The 21,251-nt window shown below is 47.1% G+C and overlaps 1 protein-coding gene across 4 annotated transcripts in view; it reads right to left on the bottom strand.

The window, feature by feature from the left end:
* ctns (cystinosin, lysosomal cystine transporter) overlaps nt 1-19,134 on the bottom strand; it is a 69,086-nt gene extending 49,952 nt beyond the window's left edge. For all 4 annotated transcript variants that reach the window (XR_013495524.1, XR_013495525.1, XR_013495526.1 and 1 more), the window contains exons 1-2: nt 18,988-19,134; nt 11,000-11,072 (exon numbers count right to left, since the gene is read on the bottom strand). Coding sequence is in view for 1 of the 4 variants with exons in the window: in XM_078198055.1 (XP_078054181.1) it covers nt 11,000-11,057 (58 nt within the window). In the remaining 3 variants the exon portion in view is untranslated. The remainder of the gene's footprint in view (nt 1-10,999; nt 11,073-18,987) is intronic.
* Nucleotides 19,135-21,251: the final 2,117 nt, after the last annotated feature.

The raw sequence follows: 21,251 nt of genomic DNA, 5'->3' as shown, positions 1-21,251 counted from the left end.
AAGTAATTCAGATTTTGTCCATGGTTAGGGACAGCCGGATGTGACAGAGAGAGATAAAGGGTAGCAATAAAGGAACATCAGTCCTGGTTTTTGTTTAACGGATTTGAGGTTCTTGCAGCCTGTGGACAAAAGTAGAATGGGTAAACAGACCATAGCACCATGAAATGGGGCACCATTCACGTTGGGGGAGCAGAAAGGGTATGCTAAAGGTAAGGGACACTATACTTAGCGGGGTAGATCCCTTTCACAACAGCCGAGTCTTGAAGGTCGTGTTGCCTGCCCAGTGCCAGACATGAGGACATCCCCTCAAGGTTGGAGAGGAACCCAGTGTGGGAGGAGAAGGATTCAGTTGTCGTGACCCAGATAGGGACAAACATATAGGGTTCTGCAAAGTGAGTATGAACGACTAGGACCCAGGTTAAAAAGTAGAATCACAAATTAATAATGGTTATCTCAGTCATAAGCAAATTGCCATCGGGAAATAAGATCAGAGAGTTGAACTGCATGGCTCAAAGATCCTTGGAGCACTGGTACTAGTACTGGGGAAAGATGGGATGGCTTTCGCCTGAACTATGCTGGGACCAGTGTTCTGAAGAATCAAATTATAGACTGTAGATAGGGCTGGATAGCAGAGATGGGGGAAAGAGGGGATGGTTCAAGTATCGGAAAATTTAGAAAGTTAGAGAAAGGGCAAGGCAAAAGTGTTGATTAGAATTACAGGTAATGATAACCAGAATGAGAAGGAAGGGACATATTGGTCAAAGAGTGTCAAAAATGGTAAAACGTCCAAATTAAATGTTGTCATGTGCATGCAGCAATTGCAATTAGATGAACTGATGGTACAAACAGAAATCAATGGGTATGGTCTGATAGCTATTAGTAAGTGACAATGACTGGGAACTAAACCTTCAGGAGCACTTGACGTTTTGGAAAGATAGGCAGAAAAGGAAATCATAGAAACCCTACAGTGCAGAAGGAGGCCATTCGGCCCATCGAGTCTGCACCGACCACAATCCCACCCAGGCCCTATCCCCACATATTTTTACCCACTAATCCCTCTAACCTACGCATCCCAGGACTCCAAGGGGCAAATTTTAACCTGGCCAATCAACCTAACCCGCACATCTTTGGACTTTAACCTGGTGTTGTGAGGAGGTGGGGTAGTTCAGTTAAAGGAGGCAAATAGTACGGCAGTGAGAAATTATCTTGACTCAAACAATACAAAATGTAGAATCAATTTGGATGGCGATGAGAAATAGCAAGGAAAGAAGTCAGTGATGGGAATAGTCTATAGATCCCCAACAAGTGCTGCACTGTTGGACAAAGTAGAAATCAAGAAATAATAGGGGCTTGCAAGAATGATATTTTAATAATCTTGGGCAATTTTAATCTTCATATAGATTGATGGAGCATGATGGAATTTCAGATTCAGTTTGAGCATGAGAAACTTAATTTGAATTTCATTCCAAAGGAGTGAAGTTAGAGGTGGTTAAAGTGGACTGGAAAAATAGATCGAAAAGATGGCAAATAGCAGTAGCAGACTTAGTAGTTCCGAAAGTGGCAGCCTGTTGGTCCATTTGAGAGTATGCACAATACACAGTGAGCAATGATCTGATGGGGTAGCCATTATCCTGCTGCATTGCTGTGCTACACCTGTGGCATGGGAGATACTCTATCAGCAGCAGATTTGGTTCCAATACAGCAGACCGCGTTTAAGTACCTCAGCGATATCAGCTCTTGTAACCCATTGTTGGTCAGCTGTACTTTTAAAGAGCAGATCCAACGTGAATTGTTCTAGCCGTTCAAACTCTGGTAGGTCCGCATGGGTTTTGTATGAGCATTCTGGAATTGCTGGCTATGTGCCTCTATAACACTAACTTAAATGCCAAGGACAGAGGCTTTGGTCTATTCAGAACTAAAACATTTTAGGAGTCAGCACAGAATGACCTCTTGAACCTTCCCTGACTTAGGGTCCAAATTTCTGGTGGCGATTGTAGCAGATCTGCCACCTCCTCAAAAGTGGTGCAAGAGGACTCCACATCACCACCTTCAAACTTGGGAATGAACCTAGTATCATACAGGCCAGCGTGTGCTGAGGTAGCAGTGTCTGGACCGTTATCAGGTAGAGTGAGGGTTTCCCCAGCAGCTTGTCTGGTCTCTCTCTCTCTTTCAGCCTGTAATTCCAATTTTCAGAGCTAGAAACTCCTTTGCCTTTCTGCCCTGAAACTCGAACTGTATATTTCAAGCTTTGTAAGAAGTCTCACAACACCAGGTTAAAGTCCAACAGGTTTATTTGGTAGCAAAAGCCACTAGCTTTTGGAGCACTGCTCCTTCGTCAGGTAAGTGGGAGTTCAGTTCATAAACAGGGCATATAAAGACACAAACTCAATTTACAAAATAATGGTTGGAATGCAAGTCTCCACAGGCAATCAAGTCTTAAAGGTACAGACAATGTGAGTGGAGAGAGAGTTAAGCACAGGTTAAAGAGATGTGTATTGTCTCCATCCAGGACAGCTGGAGATTTTACAAACCCAGGCAAGTCATGGGGGTTACAGATAGTGTGACATGAGGCCGTTCTCATGTGCGCGGAATTTGGCTATCAGTCTCTGCTCAGCAATTCTGCGCTGTTGTGTGTCGTGAAGGCTGCCTACCTGAAGATCAGAGGCCGAATGCCCGTGACCGCTGAAGTGCTCCCCAACAGGAAGAGAACAGTCTTGCCTGGTGATTGTCGATCGGTGTTCATTCATCCATTGTCGTAGCGTCTGCATGGTTTCCCCAGTGTACCATGCCTCAGGACATCCTTTCCTGCAGCGTATCAGGTAGACAACGTTGGCCGAGTTGCAAGTGTATGTACCGTGTACCTGGTGGATGGTGTCCTCACGTGAGATGATGGCATCTGTGTCGATGATCCGGCATGTCTTGCAGAGGTTGCTGTGGCAGGAGTGTGTGGTATTGTGGTCACTGCTCTCCTGAAGCTTGGGTAGTTTGTTGCGGACAATGGTCTGTTTGAGGTTGTGCGGTAGTTTGAAGGCAAGAAGTGGCGGTGTGGGGATGGTCTTGGCGAGATGTTAGTCTTCATCAATGTTGAAGGCTCCGGAGAAGATGTCGTAGCTTCTCTGCTCCGGGGAAGTAATGGACGACGAAGGGTACTCCGTCCGCCGTGTCCTGTGTTTGTCTTCTGAGGAGGTTGGTGTGGTTTTTCGCTGTGGCGCGTCGGAACTGTCGATCGATGAGTCGAGCGCCATATCCTGTTCTTATGAGGGCATCTTTCAGCGTCTGGAGGTGTCTGTTGCGATCCTCCTCATCTGAGCAGATCCTGTGTATACGGAGGGATTGTCCGTAGGGGATGGTTTCTTTAACGTGTGTAGGGTGGAAGTTGGAGAAGTGGAGCATCGTGAGGTTATCCGTGGGCTTGCGGTACAGTGAAGTGCTGAGGTGACCGTCCTTGATGGAGATGCGTGTGTCCAAGAATGCAACCGATTCCGGAGAGTAGTCCATGGTGTGTCTGATGGTGGGATGGAACTTGTTGATGTCATCATATAGTTGTTTCAGTGATTGTTCACCATGAGTCCAAAGGAAGAAAATGTCATCGATGTATCTAGTGTATAGCATCAGTTGAAGGTCCTGTGCGGTGAAGAAGTTTTGTTCGAACCTGTGCATGAAGATGTTGGCATATTGAGGTGCGAATTTGGTCCCCATGGCTGTTCCGTGTGTCTGGATGAAGAACTGGTTGAAGGTGAAGGTGTTGTGGTCCAGGATGAAGCGGATGAGTTGTAAAATTGCATCTGGAGATTGGCAGTTGTCGGCGTTGAGTACTGAGGCAGTTGCAGCAATGCCATCGTCATGGGGGATGCTGGTGTAGAGTGCCGAGACATCCATTGTGACGAGGAGTGCTCCTGGTTCAACTGCTCCATGTGTGCTGAGTTTCTGTAGGAAGTCAGTAGTGTCGCGACAAAAGCTGGGGGTTCTTTGTACAATGGGTTTCAGGATGCCCTCAACGTAGCCGGAGAGATTCTTGCACAGGGTCCCATTGCCCGACACGATGGGATGGGATGGGCGGGTGTGTTTGTCTTGTGTATCTTCGGGTGGCAGTAGAGATCTCCAACGCGGGGAGTACATGGGATGAGAGCACAGAGGGTGCTCTGAAGGTCCGGATCAAAGGTCTTGATCAGTCTGTTGAGTTGACGGGTGTTCTTTGGTCGGATCTGCGGGTAACTGTCTGTAGTATTCCTGATTGTTCAGTTGTCAGTACACTTCTTTGCAGTAATCCGTTCAGTATGCCGATGGCCCCTCCTTTGTCTGCTGGTTTGGTGACAATGTTGAGGTTGGTCTTGACAGCGCGGATGGCGATGCGTTGTGCTTGGGTGATGTTCGGGGCTGCCGTATACACAGGATCTGCTCAGATGAGGAGGATCGCAACAGACACCTCCAGACACTGAAAGATGCCCTCATATGAACAGGATATGGCGCTCAACTCATCGATCGACAGTTCCGACGCGCCACAGCGAAAAAACCGCACCAACCTCCTCAGAAGACAAACACAGGCCACGGCGGACAGAGTATCCTTCATTGTCCAGTACTTCCCCGGAGCAGAGAAGCTACGATATCTTCTCCAGAGCCTTCAACATTGATGAAGAAGAACATCTCGCCAAGGCCATCCCCACACCCCCACTTCTTGCCTTCAAACAACGGCACAACCTCGAACAGACCATTGTCTGCAGCAAACTACCCAGCCTTCAGGAGAACAGTGATCACGAAATACCACAACCCTGCCACAGCAACCTCTGCAAGACGTGCCGGATCATCGACACGGATGCCATCATCTCACGTGAGAACGCCATCCATCAGGTACACGGTACATACTCTTGCAACTCGGCCAACGTTGTCTACCTGATACGCTGCAGGAAAGGATGTCCCGAGGCATGGTACATTGGGGAGACCATGCAGACGCTACGACAACGGATGAACGAACATCGCTCGACAATCACCAGGCAAGACAATCACCAAGGGCGGCACGGTAGCACAGTGGTTAGCACTGCTGCTTCACAGCTCCAGGGACCTGGGTTCAATTCCCGGCTTGGGTCACTGTCTGTGTGGAGTTTGCACATTCTCCTCGTGTCTGCGTGGGTTTCCTCCGGGTGCTCCGGTTTCCTCCCACAGTCCAAAGATGTGCGGGTTAGGTTGATTGGCCATGCTAAAATTGCCCCTTAGTGTCCTGGGATGCGTAGACTAGAGGGATTAGTGGGTAAAATATGTAGGGATATGGGGGTGGGGCCTGGGTGGGATTATGGTCGGTGCAGACTCGATGGGCCGAATGGCCTCTTTCTGTACTGTAGGGTTTCTATGATTTCTATGATTCAAAGAGTGTTCCCTTCCTGTTGGGGAACACTTCCGCGGTCACGGGCATTCGGCCTCTGATCTTCAGGTAAGTGTTCTCCAAGGCGGCCTTCACGACACACGACAGCGCAGAGTTGCTGAGCAGAAACTGATAGCCAAGTTCCGCACACGAGGACAGCCTCAACCTGTACCTGATCAATGGTGTCCTCATGTGAGATGATGGCATCCATGTCATTGATCCGGCACGTCTTGGGATCTTGGGTTCATGCCACACTATCTGTAACCCCTACGACTTGCAAAATCTCTAACTGTCCTGGCTGGAGACAAGACACATGTCTTTAACCCAGTGGTTCCCAAACTTTTTTCACTGGGCCGCACTTTTGGAATAAAAATTTGCTCGCGCCACACCGAATTTTTTATTGATAAGAAATACATTCAAAAACAAAAAAAAACAACTCCTAACAGTACTTGATTCATAACATAGAACACAACTACTTTATAATATCATGGGACATTCAGAAAGTATAAAACAATGCTTGTTTAAACCATGTTTAAATGTTTCTTTGATTGTTCTTGAATCTTCCCGCCACACTTGCCATCCTCTCTCGCCGCACCAGTGTGGCGCGCCGCACCCTTTGGGAACCACTGCTTTAACCTGTGCTTAACCCTCTCTCCACTCACATTGTCTGTACCTTTAAGACTTGATTGCCTGTGGAGACTTGCATTCCAACCATTATTTTGTGAATTGAGTTTGTGTCTTTATATGCCCTGTTTGTGAACTGAAATCCCATTTACCTGATGAAACAGCGCTTCGAAAGCTCGTGGCTTTTGCTACCAAATAAACCTGTTGGACTTTAACCTGGTGTTGTGAGACTTCTTACTGTGTTTACAGACAAGCAGCACAGAAATAAGGAAATTCAGTTGGCCTCTCTCCCTATCCATAACGATGATGATCACGAGGGGTCACGGGCTCAAGCTGAGAGGGGCGAAGTATAACTCAGATATCAGAGGGATGTTTTTTACACAGAGGGTGGTGGGGGCCTGGAATGCGCTGCCAAGTAGGGTGGTGGAGGCAGGCACGCTGACATCGTTTAAGACTTACCTGGATAGTCACACGAGCAGCCTGGGAATGGAGGGATACAAACGATTGGTCTAGTTGGACCAAGGAGCGGCACAGGCTTGGAGGGCCGAATTTCCTGTGCTGTACTGTTCTTTGTTCTAACGGAAATTGGGATCTCGAGCTTAAAATAGAATCCATGCCAAAATCGGACCAAATTTAAGAAACAAGTTTAATCTGACGCCAAAAGTAACCAATTGGAAGCAAAAATATTGTCTGTCCCTTTAAGACTTGATTGCCTGTGGAGACTCGCATTCCAACCATTATTATACAATATTATACCGTGTCCAACGCCGGCATCTCCACATCATATTCTAAGCTTTGGCAGCTTTAGTTTGGCTATGGGAAGTTGATTGGTTTCAGGTTCTAACTCCTCATCCTGTTCTGGTTGTGGACTGAGACCCAAATGCCTAAGCAACACCTTGAGTAACTGGTTATCTTATTGGGTAGTTTTAAATTGAACCTCCGTAGCTGCAGCTTTGAACGGTTCTCTGCTTCGTGTTTCACCTGTTGAGTTGCCCTGTTGTACAAACATCTGTGCATTGAAATTTGCAACTTTGCTCTGGCATTAGGGTGAGAGAATTGCCTGCGATAGTTTAATTGCTTTAAAGATAATTTCAGCTACTGAACTTTCCCTTTTTGCTTCCAATTGGTTACTTTTGGCGTCAGATTAAACTTGTTTCTTAAATTTGGTCCGATTTTGGCATGGATTCTATTTTAAGCTCGAGATCCCAATTTCCGTTATGGATAGGGAGAGAGGCCAACTGAATTCCCTTATTTCTGTGCTGCTTGTCTGTAAGCAGAAATGTTTTAAATTCAGAAATAAGACTGAGGTTCCTCCGTTTCAAGAGGAGAATTTTAAAGTGACTTGCAGCAAACTCTCTTTCGGGTTAAATCAGAAGTATTGTTTATTCATACATTCAAACCTGGGGGATGGCTGATGTAACTATTTGCTTGTGTGCATGCAAGTAAAGAAGAGTTTTACAACTAGCAATACCTTAGAACAAAGAAAAAGAGAGGAATATTAATTTGTATAAATGTCAGAGTCCATGAGGGCTTTTTCACTTGGAGTCAAAGTTCAGGCAGGTTCAGCAAGCTGATGGCAGGAGTTACAGGATGTCCTTTAAAGTTGGTAATAGAACATAACAGCGCAGTACAGGCCCTTCGGCCCTCGATGTTGCGCCGACCAGTGGAACCAATCTAAAGCCCCTCTAATCTACACTATTCCAATATCATCCATATGTTTATCCAATAACCATTTGAATGCGCTTAATGTTGACAAGTCCACTACTGCTGCAGGCAGGGCATTCCACGCCCTTACTACTCTGAGTAAAGAACCTACCTCTAACATCTGTCCTATACGTCTCACCCCTCAATTTAAAGCTATGTCCCCTCGTGCTAGCCATCACCATCCGAGGAAAAAGGCTCTCACTGTCCACCCTATCTAATCTTCTGATCATCTTGTATGCCTCTATTAAGTCACCTCTTAACCTTCTTCTCTCTAACGAAAACAACCTCAAGCCCCTCAGCCTTTCCTCATATGATTTTCCCACCATACCAGGCAACATCCTGGTAAATCTCCTCTGCACCCTTTCCAACACTTCCACATCTTTCCTATAATACGCCGACCAGAACTGTACGCAATACTCCAAATGTGGCCGCACCAGAGTTTTGTACAGTTGCAACATGACCTCCTGGCTCCGAAACTCAATCCCTCTACCAATAAAAGCTAACACGCCGTACGCCTTCTTAACAACCCTATCAACCTGGGTGCCAACTTTCAGGGATCTATGCACATGGACACCCAGATCCCTCTGTTCATCCACACTACCAAGTATCTTACCATTAGCCCAGTACTCTGTATTCCTGTTACTCCTTCCAAAAAGTGAATCACCTCACACTTTTCCGCATTAAACTCCATTTGCCACCTCTCAGCCCAGCTCTGCAGCTTATCTATGTCCCTCTGTAACCTGCCACTTCCCTCCGCACTGTCTACAACTCCACCGACTTTAGTGTCATCCCCAAATTTACTAATCCATCCTTCCACGCCCTCATCCAGGTCATTAATAAAAATGAGAAACAGCAGTGGCCCCAAAACAGATCCTTGCGGTACACCACTAGTAACTGAACTCCAGGATGAATATTTCCCATCAACCACCACCCTCTGTTTTCTTACAGCTAGCCAATTCCTGATCCAAACCACTAAACCACCCTCAATCACATGTGTCCGTATTTTCTGCAAAAGCTTACCATGGGGAACCTTATCAATCGGTTCGCTGAAATCCATATACACCACATCAACTGCTTTACCCTCATCCACCTCTTTGGTCACCTTCTCAAAGGACTCAATAAGGTTTGTGAGGCACGACCCTCCCTTCACAAAACCATGCTGACTATCCCTAATCAAATTATTCCTTTCTAGGTGATTATAAATCCTATCTCTTATAATCCTTTCCAATACTTTGCCCATAACAGAAGTAAGGCTCACCGGTCTATAATTACCAGGGTTGTCCCTACTCCCCTTCTTGAACAAGGGAACAACATTTGCTGTCCTCCAGTCTTCTGGCACTGTTCCTGTAGACAATGACGACACAAAGATCACAGCCAAAGGCTCTGCAATCTCCTCCCTAGCTTCCCAGAGAATCCTAGGATAAATCCCATCCGGCCCAGGGGACTTATCTATTTTTACCCTTTCCAGAATTGCTAACACCTCCTCCTTATGAACATCAATCCCATCCAGTCCAACAGCCTGCATCTCAGTACTCCCCTCGACAACACTGCCCCTCTCCAGTGTGAATACCGACGAAAAATATTCATTTAGTGCCTCTCCTATCTCTTCAGACTCCACGCACAACTTCCCACTACTGTCCTTGACTGGCCCTAATCTTACCCTAGTCATTCTTTTACTCCTGACATACCTATAGAAAGCTTTAGGGTTTTCCTTGATCCTACCTGCCAAAGACTTCCATGTCCCCTCCTGGCTCTTCTTAACTCTTTCTTTAGGTCCTTCCTGGCTAACTTGTAACTCTCAAGTGCCCTAACTGAGCCTTCACGTCTCATCTTAACATAAGTCTCCTTCTTCCTCTTCACAAGAGATTCAACCTCCTTAGTAAACCACGGTTCCTTCACACGTCTGCTTCCTCCCTGCCTGACAGGTACATATTTATCAAGGACGCGTAGTAGCTGTACCTTGAACAAGTTCCACATTACAATTGTGCCCATCCCCTGAAGTTTCCTTCCCCAACCTATGCCAGCTAAATCTCAGTGGAGCTGCTGGGTTTTGCAGCAATTTTGTTTTTAATCGCATCATAATTTCCTTTCCCCCAGCTATAACTCTTGCCCTTTGGTATATACCTATCCTTTTCCATTGCTAAGGTAAATGTAATCGAATTGTGGTCACTGTCACCAAAGTGCTCACTTACCTCCAAATCTAACACCTGGCCTGGTTCATTACCCAGTACCAAATCCAATGTGGCCTCGCCTCTTGTTGGTCTATCTACGTACTGCGTCAGGAAGCCTTCCTGCACACATTGGACAAAAACCGACCCCTCTAAAGTACTCGAACTATAGCTTTTCCAGTCAGGGAAATGAGGTTGGTATCCAGAAACCTGGCCCACTCTACAGACAATGGCAGGAATCTTCCAGAGATCCAGTGTTTAGGAGGTTTTGACTCAAGGCTGGATTTAGGAGTCAGCCTGGAGTCCTGCTTTGGTGTTGAAAGGTTGGATATTTAACAGCAGACTGTCCTGGGAATCTAGGAATATAACATTAAAAAATTTCAAAGGCCAGAGGAGCTTTTCCGGCGTTGTTGACTTCACACAATGAGACAAACAGGGAGGGATCAATCAGTCTTGTGGGCAATGGTACAGAATTCCCAGTAGAATCAGTGTAGACGGGGCCAGGTATTCAGTCTGGGCAGAGCTCTTTTTCAGTGATGCTGATGGACTGAGTTTGCATTTCAGCAAGGCAATATAACTGGCTCCACAAGCTGGAGGTCCATGTCACATGACTCCCACCTCTCTACACTGTCTCTGATAAGGGATGCTCATCTGGGTTCCCAAGATTGTTCAATGTCTCAAACATTAAGATTTGAAAGGAAGGTTGTGCAGGCCCTTTATCCAAGCAGACAAGTAGATTCCAGTTGGTCAACCTGGGCTACGAAATTCAGATGACCTTTGTATAGCTGCCTTTGAATTTAGTCTGTACAGATGCATTAGTGTCTCTTCAGGGATAACGAGGTACAAGCTTCCTTGATATTACCATGTGGCTACTTTTGAGGGTCATGGACAGACATAGATTCAACCATCTTTGTCAATTTTTTAACATATTAACAGCCCTGAGGTTTATATATATATATAAAATATATATTCTCAAAATATCCAGTGTGAAGTCTTAGTCCCCTCACACAAGTAGATCCTTCCTTGGGTAAGGAGACCAAAACTGGACACAATACTCCAGGTGCAACTTCACCAAGGCTCTATACAATAGCAGCATGGTTGGACTAAATGGCCTGTTTCTGTGCTGTATATTTTATGTAACACTTACCAGCTTTTAGTGCCTGACTGAGCAAACAGCAGATGGAAAGTATTACAGAGAGCTTCATGTTTCAGCTTTAAACCTGGGTGGGGGGGGAAATGAGAACATTAGTAATTAATCACCCTGGAGCAAGTGCAACAGCTTGGAACTGTTCAACTCATTTGAAGTACTTATTTCAAACAAAATCCCAACGTGGACTCAGAATAATAATGCTCCCGTTATCTCGAACTGATTTGTGACAAAGTGTTCCTTTACCGCAGATGCAGAAAGCTCTTATCGTTCCAGTGATTGGGTTGGTATATCAATCAGTATTTTTGAGTTTGACTGGGAACCTCTGCATGAACATTGGAACAGTTGAGCCCTTCAGTCTCAGAATTCTGTGATCATAGAATCCCTACAGTGCAGAAGGAGGCCATTCGGCAACAATCCCACCCAGGCCCCATCCCCGCAACCCCACGCATTTACCCTGCTAGTCCCCCTTGGCACTCGGGGAAATTTAGCATGACCGATCAATCTAACCTGCACATCTTCTGGAGTGTGGGAGGAAACCGGAGCACCCGGTGGAAACGCACAGAGACAGAGGGAGAATGTGCAAACTCCACACAGACAGTGACCTGAGGCTGCATTTGAACCTGGATCCCTTACGCTGTGAGGCAGCAGTGCTAACCACTGCGCCACCCCATTTAATTAAATCATGGTCAACTTGTATATAACTTCATATATCCACCTTGCATCTTTCTAAATGGTCGTAAATCCTATCCCTGAGGACCTTTTCCATCAACTTACCGACCACCGAAGTAAGACTAACCAGCCTATAATTACCAGGGTCATTTCTATTCCCTTTCTTAAACAGAGGAACCACATTCGTCACTCTCCAGTCCTCTGGCACCACCCCCGTGGACAGTGAGGACGCAAAGATCAATGCCAAAGGCTCTGCTATCTCATCCCTTGCCTCCCAAAGACTCCTAGGACATATTTCATCAGGCCCAGGGGACTTATCAACTTTCAGTTTATTCAAAATTGCTAGTACATCTTCCCTCCGAACATCTACTTCCTCCAGCCTATCAGCCTGTGACACCCTCTCTTCCTCAAAAACATGGCCCCTCTCCTTGGTGAACACCGAAGAAAAGTATTCATTCATCACCTCTCCTATCTCCTCTGACTCCATGCACAAATTCCCACTGCCGTCCTTGACCGGCCCCAACCTCACCCTGGTCATTCTTTTATTCCTCACATAAGAGTAAAAAGCCTTGGGGTTTTCCTTGATCCGACCCGCCAAGGACTTCTCATGCCCCCTCCTAGCTCTCCTAAGCCCTTTTTCAGCTCATTTCTTGCTAACTTGTAACCCTCCATCGAGCCAACTGAACCTTGTTTTCTCAACCTTACATATGCTTCCTTCTTCCTCTTGACAAGACATTCCACCTCTTTTGTGAACCATGGTTCCCTCACTCGGCCATTTCCTCTCTGCCTGGCAGGGACATGCCTATCAAGGACACGCAGTATTTGTTCCTTGAAAAAGTTCCACTTTTCATTAGTGCCTTTCCCTGACAATTTTTGTACCTAATCCTATGCTTCCTAATTCCCGCCTGATTGCATCATAATTACCTCTCCCCCAATTGTAAACTATGCCCTGCCGCATGGCCCTATCCCTCTCCATTGCAATAACGAAAGACACCGAATTGTGGTCGCTATCTCTAAAGTGCTCTCCCACAACCAAATCCAACACTTGGCCCGGTTCATTTCCCATTACCAAATCCAATGTGGCCCCACCTCTTGTCGGCTTACCCACATATTGTGTCAGGAACCCCTCCTGCACACACTGCACAAAAACTGCCCCATCCGAACTATTCAACCTATAAAGGCTCCAATCAATATTTGGAAAGTTAAAGTCTCCCATGACAACTACCCTGTGACCTCCACACCTATCCATAATCTGCTTAGCAATTTCTTGCTCCACATCTCTATTACTATTTGGGGGCCTATAGTAAACTCCTAACAACGTGACCGCTCCTTTCCTATTCCTAACCTCAGCCCATATTACCTCTGTAGGCAGATCCCCTTCGAAATGCCTTTCTGCAGCCGTTACACTCTCCTTGATTAACAGTGCCACTCCTCCACCTCTTTTACCAGCTACCCTACACTTACTGAAACATCTATACCCCGGAACTTCCAACAACCATTCCTGTCCTTGTTCTACCCATGTCTCCATAATGGCCACAACATCATAGTCCCAAGTGCCAATCCACGCCCCAAGTTCACCTACCTTATTTCGGATGCTCCTTGCATTGAAGTAGACACACTTCAACCCACCTTCTTGTCTGCTGGTACCCACCTCTGACCATGATACCCTTCCCAGTACCTCACTACACTCACTGACCTCCGGACTACAACTCCTTTTCCCATCCCCCTGACAAATTAGTTTAAACCCCCCCGAAGAGCCGTAGCAAATTTCCCTCCCAGGATATTGGTGCCCCTCTGGTTCAGGTGCACCCCGTCCTGTTGGTACAGGTCCCACCTTCCCCAGAAAGTGTTCCAATTATCCACATAGCTGAAACCCTCCCTCCTACACCATCCCTGCATCCATGTGTTTAACTGCACTCTCTCCCTGTTCCTCAACTCGCTATCCCGTGGCACCGGCAACATACCAGAGATGACAACCTGTTTTGTCCTGGCTCTCAGCTTCCACCCTAGCTCCCTGAATTCCTGTTTTAAATCCCCGTCCCCTCTCTTACCTATGTCTTTGGTGCCGACGTGCACCACGACTTGTGACTGTTCCCCCTCCCCCCTTAGAATCCTGAAGACACAGTCGGAGATGTCACGGACCCTGGCATCCGGGAGGCAACATACCATCCGTGAGTCTCTCTTGTTGCCACAGAACCTCCTATCTATCCCTCTAACAAACGAGTCCCCAATAACTATAGCTCTACCGCTCTCCCCCTTTCCCTTCTGAGCCACAGGGATGGACTCAGCGCTGGCGATCTGGTCACTGCGGCTTACCACTGGTAGGTGTCCCCCCCCCAACAGTATCCAAAGCGGTATACTTGTTGCTAAGGGGAACGACCACAGGGGATCCCCACACCGACTGCTTCCTCCCAGCCCCTCTCACTGTCACCCATCTATTTTCATTCCCTGGAGCAACTATATCCCTGAAGCTTGTGTCTATGGCCCTCTCTGCCTCCCTGATGACCCTAAGCTCATCCAACTCCAGCTCCAGCTCCCTAACGCGGTCTTGGAGGAGCTGCAGGTGGGTGCACTTCCCACAGGTGTAATCAGCAGGGACACTGACGGTGTCCCTCACCTCAAACACTCTGCAGGAGGTACATTGCACTGCCTTCACTTCCATCCCCTCCTTATAACTTACTGCTACAAAGAAAAAGAATTGCTCCAATGGAACACTGAACCCTTTTTCCCCTTCCTCAGAGTGCACTGGGAAAGAAGTTTAAAAAGCAGGAACACAGAGCGGTGACAGATGAAACCCAAACAACTGAGATTAAATCCAAACAACTGAGATTAAACCCAAACAACAATCCTTCACCTCACTATAAGAAGGATGTGGAAACACTGGAAAGAGTGCAAAGGAGATTTACCAGGATGCTGCCTGGTTTGGAGGGTAGGTCTTATGAGGAAAGGTTGAGGGAAATTGGGCTTTTCTCTTTGGAGCGGAGGAGGTTGAGAGGAGACTTGATAGAGGTTTATAAGATGATGAGGGGGATAGATAGAGTGAACGTTCAAAGACTATTTCCTCGGGTGAATGGAGTGGTAACTAGGGGGCATAACTATAGGGTTCATGGTGGGAGATATAGGAAGGATGTCCGAGGTAGGTTTTTTACTCAGAGAGTGGTTGGGGTGTGGAATGGACTGCCTGCAGGGATAGTGGAGTCAAACACTTTAGGAACATTTAAGAAGCTATTGGATAGGCACATGGAGCACACCAGGATGATAGGGAGGAAATAGCTTGATCTGGATTTCAGACAAAGCTCGGCACAACAACGTGGGCCGAAGGGCCTGTTCTGTGCTGTACTGTTCTATGTTCTAAGTTTTTTTAACCTAACTGGATCCAATGCTATCCTTAATTTCTTTGTAAGCCACATTTCTTGTTGTGTTTTTGCACCAGAATTGCTGTATGCCGAGGAGTATATACTTGCTCCTTAAACATTAGCCATTCCATACCATTCAACAAGATCACAGCTGATCTATATAATACTATTTACCCACCGACGCCCCATTTACCGTAATATTCTCAGTTAATAAATATCCAAAGTTTACAACTGAAAAAAACATAAATTTATCTCAACATAGGAGTTTCAAATTTCTACCACTACAGCTCAGTCAACACCATTATTCCTACAAAACCAAATCTCCAAACTCCGCTCCTCCATCTGTGACTGAATCCTAGACTTCCTAACCCAAAGACCGCAATTGGTAAGGATACGTAATGACACCTCCTCCACGATTATCCTCAACACCGGTGCCCCACAAAGCCGTGTTCTCAGCCCCCTACTATACTACTTATACACCTATGACTATGTAGCCAAATTCCCCTCCAACTCGATTTTCAAATTTGCTGACAACACCACCGTAGTGGGTCAGATCTCAAACAATGACAATGGGTGGCACGGTAGCACAGTGGTTAGCACTGCTGCTTCACAGCTCCAGGGACCTGGGTTCGATTCCTGGCTTGGGTCACTGTCTGTGTGGAGTTTGCACATTCTCCCCGTGTCTGCGCGGGTTTCCTCCGGGTGCTCCGGTTTCCTCTCTCAGTCCAAAGATGTGCGGGTTAGGTTGATTGACCATGCTAAAATTGCCTCTTAGTGTCCTGAGATGCATAGGTTAGAGGGGTTAGCGGGCAAATATGTAGGGATATGGGGGTAGGGCCTGAGTGGGATTGTGGTCGGTGCAGACTCGATGGGCCAAATGGCCTCTTTCTGCACCGTAGGGTTTCTATGATTCTATGAATGACGAGAGAGGAATGAGATAGAGTATCTGGTGAACTGGTTCGACGACAATAATCATTCTCTCAACATCAACAAAGTGAAGGAGATTGTCATCGACTTCAGGAAGTATAGTGGAGGACATGCCCCTGTCTACATCAACGGGGATGAAGTGGAAATGGTCAAGAACTTCAAGTTTCTAGGTGTATGGATCACCAACAACCTGTCCTGGCCCTCCACGCCAGTGCTATAATTAAGAAAGCCCACTAACGTCTCTACTTTCTCAGGAGGCTAAGGAAATTTGGCATGTCTGCTACAACTCTAACTTTTACAGATGCACCATAGAAAGCATTCTTTCTGGTTGTACCACAGTTTGGTATGACTCCTCCTCTGTCCAAGACTGCAAGGAACTACCAAGAACATATCATAATAACTAGGAACAGGAGTAGGCCATCTGGCCCCTCGAGCCTGCTCCGCCATTCAATGAGATCATGGCTGATCTTTTCGTGGACTCAGCTCCACTGACACCAGATCACCATAATCCTTAATTCTTTTACTGTTTAAAAATGTATCCATCCTTGCCTTAAAAACATTCAATGAGGTAGCCTCAACTGCTTCACTGGGCAGAGAATTCCACAGATTCACAACCTGGTGTGTGAAGAAGTTCCTCCTCAACTCAGTTCTGCTTTCCCTTATTTTGAGGCCATGCCCCCGAGTTCTAGTTTCACCTGCCAGTGGAAACACTTCCCTGCTTCTATCTTATCTATTCCCTTCATAATCTTATATGTTTCTATAAGATCTCCCCTCATTCTTCTGAATTCCAATGAGTATAGCCCCAGCTTGCTCAGTCTCTCCTCATAAGCCAACCATCTCAACTCTGGAATCAACCTAGTGAATCTCCTCTGCACCCCCTCCAGTGCCAGTATATCCTTACTCAAGTAAGGAGACCAAAACTGTACACAGTACTCCAGGTGTGGCCTCACCTGCACCATATACAGCTGCAATATAACCTCGCTGTTTTTAAACTCCTCCTGGCAATAAAGGACAAAATTCCATTTGCCTTCGTAATTACCTGCTGCACCTGCAAACCAACTCCTTGAAATTCTTGCACAAGGACACCCAGGTCCCTCTGCACAGCAGCATGCTGCAATTTTTTACCATTTAAATAGCCCATTTTGGTGTTATTCCTACCAAAATGGATGACCTCACATTTACCAACATTGTACTCCATCTGCCAGACCCTCGCCCACTCACTTAGATTATCTATATCCATAGAAAATTACAGCTCAGAAACAGGCCTTTTGGCCCTTCTTGTCTGTGCCGAACCATTTTTTGCCTAGTCCCACTGACCTGCACTTGGACCATTACCTCCACACCCCTCTCATCCATGAACCCGTCCAAGTTTTTCTTAAATGTTAAAAAGTTAAAAAAGTTAAAAGCATTTACCACTTTATCCGGCAGCTCATTCCACACTCCCACCACTCTCTGCGTGAAGAAGCCACCCCTAATATTCCCTTTAAACTTTTCTCCTTTCACCCTTAACCCATGCCCTCTGGTTTTTTTCTCCCCTAGCCTCAGCGGAAAAAGCCTGCTTGCATTCACTCTATCTATACCCATCAAAATCTTATACACCTCTATCAAATCTCCCCTCAATCTTCTACGCTCCAGGGAATAAAGTCCCAACCTATTCAATCTCTCTCTGTAACTCAGCTTCTCAAGTCCTGGCAACATCCTTGTGAACCTTCTCTGCACTCTTTCAACCTTATTTACATCCTTCCTGTAACTAGGTGACCAAAACTGTACACAATACTCCAAATTCGGCCTTTGCAGACTTTCAGCGTCCTCTGCACACTTTGCTCTGCCGCTCATCTTAGTGTCATCTGCGAATTTTGACACACTACACTTGGTCCCCAACTCCAAATCATCTATGTAAATCATAAACAATTGCAGTCCCAACACTGATCCCTGAGGCACACCACTAGTCACTGATCGCCAACCAGAAAAACACCCATTTACCCCCACTCTTTGCTTTCTGTTAGTTAACCAATCCTCTATCCATGCTAATACATTACCCGTAACACCGTGCACCTTTATCTTATGCAGCAGTCTTTGGTGCGGCACCTTGTCAAACGCCTTCTGGAAATCATAGAATAGAAACCCTACAGTGCAGAAGGAGGCCATTCGGCCCATCGAGTCTGCACCGACCACAATCCCACCCAGGCCCTACCCCCACATATTTACCCACTAATCCACGCATCCCAGGACTCTAAGGGGCAATTTTTAACCTGGCCAATCAACCTAACCCGCACATTTTTGGACTGTGGGAGGAAACCGGAGCACCCGGAGTAAACCCACGCAGACATGAGGAGAATGTGCAAACTCCACACAGACAGTGACCCGAGCCGGGAATCGAACCCGGGACCCTGGAGCTGTGAAGCAGCAGTGCTAACCACTGTGCTACCGTGCCGCCCAGATACACCACATCCACAGGTTCCCCATTGTCCACTGCACATGTAATGTTCTCAAAGGGTTGTGAACAAAGCTCAGTCCATCACACAAACCAGCCTCCCGTCCATTGACTCCGTCTACACTTCCCGCTGCCTCGGGAAAGCAGCAGCATAATTAAGGACCCCCCCACTCCTCAGACATTCTCCCTTCCACCTTCTTCCTTCGGGAAAGAGATACAAAAGTCTGGGGTCACATACCGACCAACTCAAGAACAGCTTCTTCCTGCTGCTGTCAGACTTTTGAATGGACCTACCTCGCACTAAGTTGATCTTTCTCTACACCCTAGCTATGACTGTAACACTACATTCTGCACTCTCTCCTTTCCTTCTCTATGAACGGTATGCTTTGTCTGTATAGCACACAAGAAACAATTCTTTTCACTGTATACTAATACATGTGACAATAAATCAAATCCAATCTAATCCAATGACAGTATTGTGTAAGAGTGTTTCCTCAGCAGCCCAGGCCAGCTGTCTCTCTGAGGCTCAGGGCTCTGCTCCCTCTCTCAGCCACTGCCCCGGGCGCTCAGGGCTCTGTCTGTGTCCCAGGCGGCCCTACCTCTCCCGGTGCTGCCCCCTCGCTGGCTCGGTCCGTCTTCCCGGTCTCCCCACACACCCGGGCTCGGTCCCCGAGGCGGCTCCCTCTCCACCCGGGCTCGAGCTCTCACACACCGGGCTGTACCGCTCTCTGCGCACCACTAGAGGCGCTGTGCTCCCTTTGCTCGCGCCGCGACTGCGGGGTCACCTGAGCTTCAACACGTGACCGGGATTGTTTCCCCCCCGAGCGCGCGGGGCGGGGCTAGAGCTCTGATTGGCGGGGAATGGGGCGGGGTTGGGGCGCTGATTGGTGGGGTGGGGATAGAGCTCAGATTGGTGGAGAGCGGGGAGTGGGGCGGGACTAGAGCTCTGATTGGTGGAGAGCGGGGAGTGGGGCGGGACTAGAGCTCTGATTGGTGGAGAGCGAGGAGTGGGGCGGGACTAGAGCTCTGATTGGTGGAGAGCGGAGAGTGGGGCGGGACTAGAGCTCTGATTGGTGGAGAGCGGGGAGTGGGGCGGGACTAGAGCTCTGATTGGTGGAAAGCGAGGAGTGGGGCGGGACTAGAGCTCTGATTGGTGGAGAGCGGAGAGTGGGGCGGGACTAGAGCTCTGATTGGTGAAGAGCGGAGAGTGGGGCGCTGATTGGCGGAGTGGGGTGGGGATAGAGCTCTGATTGGTGGAGAGCGGGGAGTGGGGCGGGACTAGAGCTCTGATTGGTGAAGAGCGGAGAGTGGGGCGGGGTTGGGGCGCTGATTGGCGGAGAGCGGAGAGTGGGGCGGGACTAGAGCTCTGATTGGTGAAGAGCGGAGAGTGGGGCGGGGTTGGGGCGCTGATTGGCGGAGAGCGGGTCTCTCTTGTAGCCACAGACTGGCTGGTCCCATGAAGCTTCAGTGATCACCCCAGGATGGTGAAGGGTGGAGGGCATGATGTGGGGGGTCCAGCTATGGTAATGATTGAATATCAAGAGGTAATGATTATATCCTCCCTGGTTGGAGTTGGTCATTGCCTTTATTTACCATTATCAGCTCAAGCTGGAATATTATCCAGGTCTTGCTGCATTTGGACATAGAGTCATAGACTTTTACAGCATGGTAGCACGCGCTGCTGCCTCACAGCACCGGGACCTGGGTTCGATTCCCGGCTTGGGTTACTGTCTGTGTGGAGTTTGTACATTCTCCCCGTTTCTGCATGGGTTTCCTCCGGGTGCTCCAGTTTCCTTCCACAGTCCAATGATGTGCAGGTTATGTTGATTGGCCACACTAAATTGCCCCTTAGTTTCAGGGGATTAGCAGGGTAAATGTGTGGGGTTACGGGAATAGGACCTGGGTGGGATTGTGGTTGGTAAAGACTTGGTGGGCCGAATGGCCTCCTTCTGTACTGTAGGGATTCTATGATTCTAGCACAGAAGAAGGCCATTCAACCCATCATGTCTTCACCGAGTGAGTTCCATTCTCCCACCCTCTCAAATTTATCACTTTCAAATATGTATCTTTTGAAACCTCCTGTGGAATCCACCTACACCACTCTCCCAGGCAGCATATTCCAAATCCCAACAATCCTCTGAATTAAGAAGTTTTTCCTTATCACTCCCAGCTCTTTTGCTGACCATCTTGAAATTATGACTCCTAGTCACTGACATATCAACTAGTGGAAACAGAATATCCTTCTTTACCCTGTCAAAATTGTTCATAATTTTGAACACCTCAATAATGTCACCTCTTGATTTTCTCTGCTCCAAGGAAAATAAGACCAATTTCTCAAATTTTTCCTTGCATCTAAAATTTCTCACCTCTGGTATCATTCTCGTAAATCTCCTTTACACACTCTCTAGTGTTTAACATACTTCCTTTGTGACGATACTCTGCCTTTAAAAATGTATTTTAGTCATGTTTCTGTGCAGAATGTTTCTAGCAGTCCTTTCCATTTTATCAGTGCTGTTCTGTCTACAATTGGTATCCTGTATTATTGCAGCATAATTGCTTAATCTGTACTAATGCTGTTCTGCTGTTCTCCTGGGATTTTGCAGAGTGGAGCTTGATTGGGATGATTGACAGATGTGGTAATATAACTGGATACAGCGAAGCTTATACAGAATATATGAGTTTCCTGGGTGTGGAAGAAGTCACTTAGGGTGGTTTACAAAAAGTGGTTAAAGCAAAGCTTTTGGAATTGGTGAAAATGCTGCAGTTGACATTACCTGAAGGGACAAGGAAAGTGGAGATAATTGCAGCGATAGCTCAGCATTTAAAATTCAGAAACACAATCGGAGTCATTGGAAATGGCTAG

This window comes from Mustelus asterias, chromosome 26, assembly GCF_964213995.1.
Source record: "Mustelus asterias chromosome 26, sMusAst1.hap1.1, whole genome shotgun sequence".
Classification (NCBI taxonomy): domain Eukaryota; kingdom Metazoa; phylum Chordata; class Chondrichthyes; order Carcharhiniformes; family Triakidae; genus Mustelus; species Mustelus asterias.
This window is presented reverse-complemented; position numbering and strand designations above follow the sequence as displayed.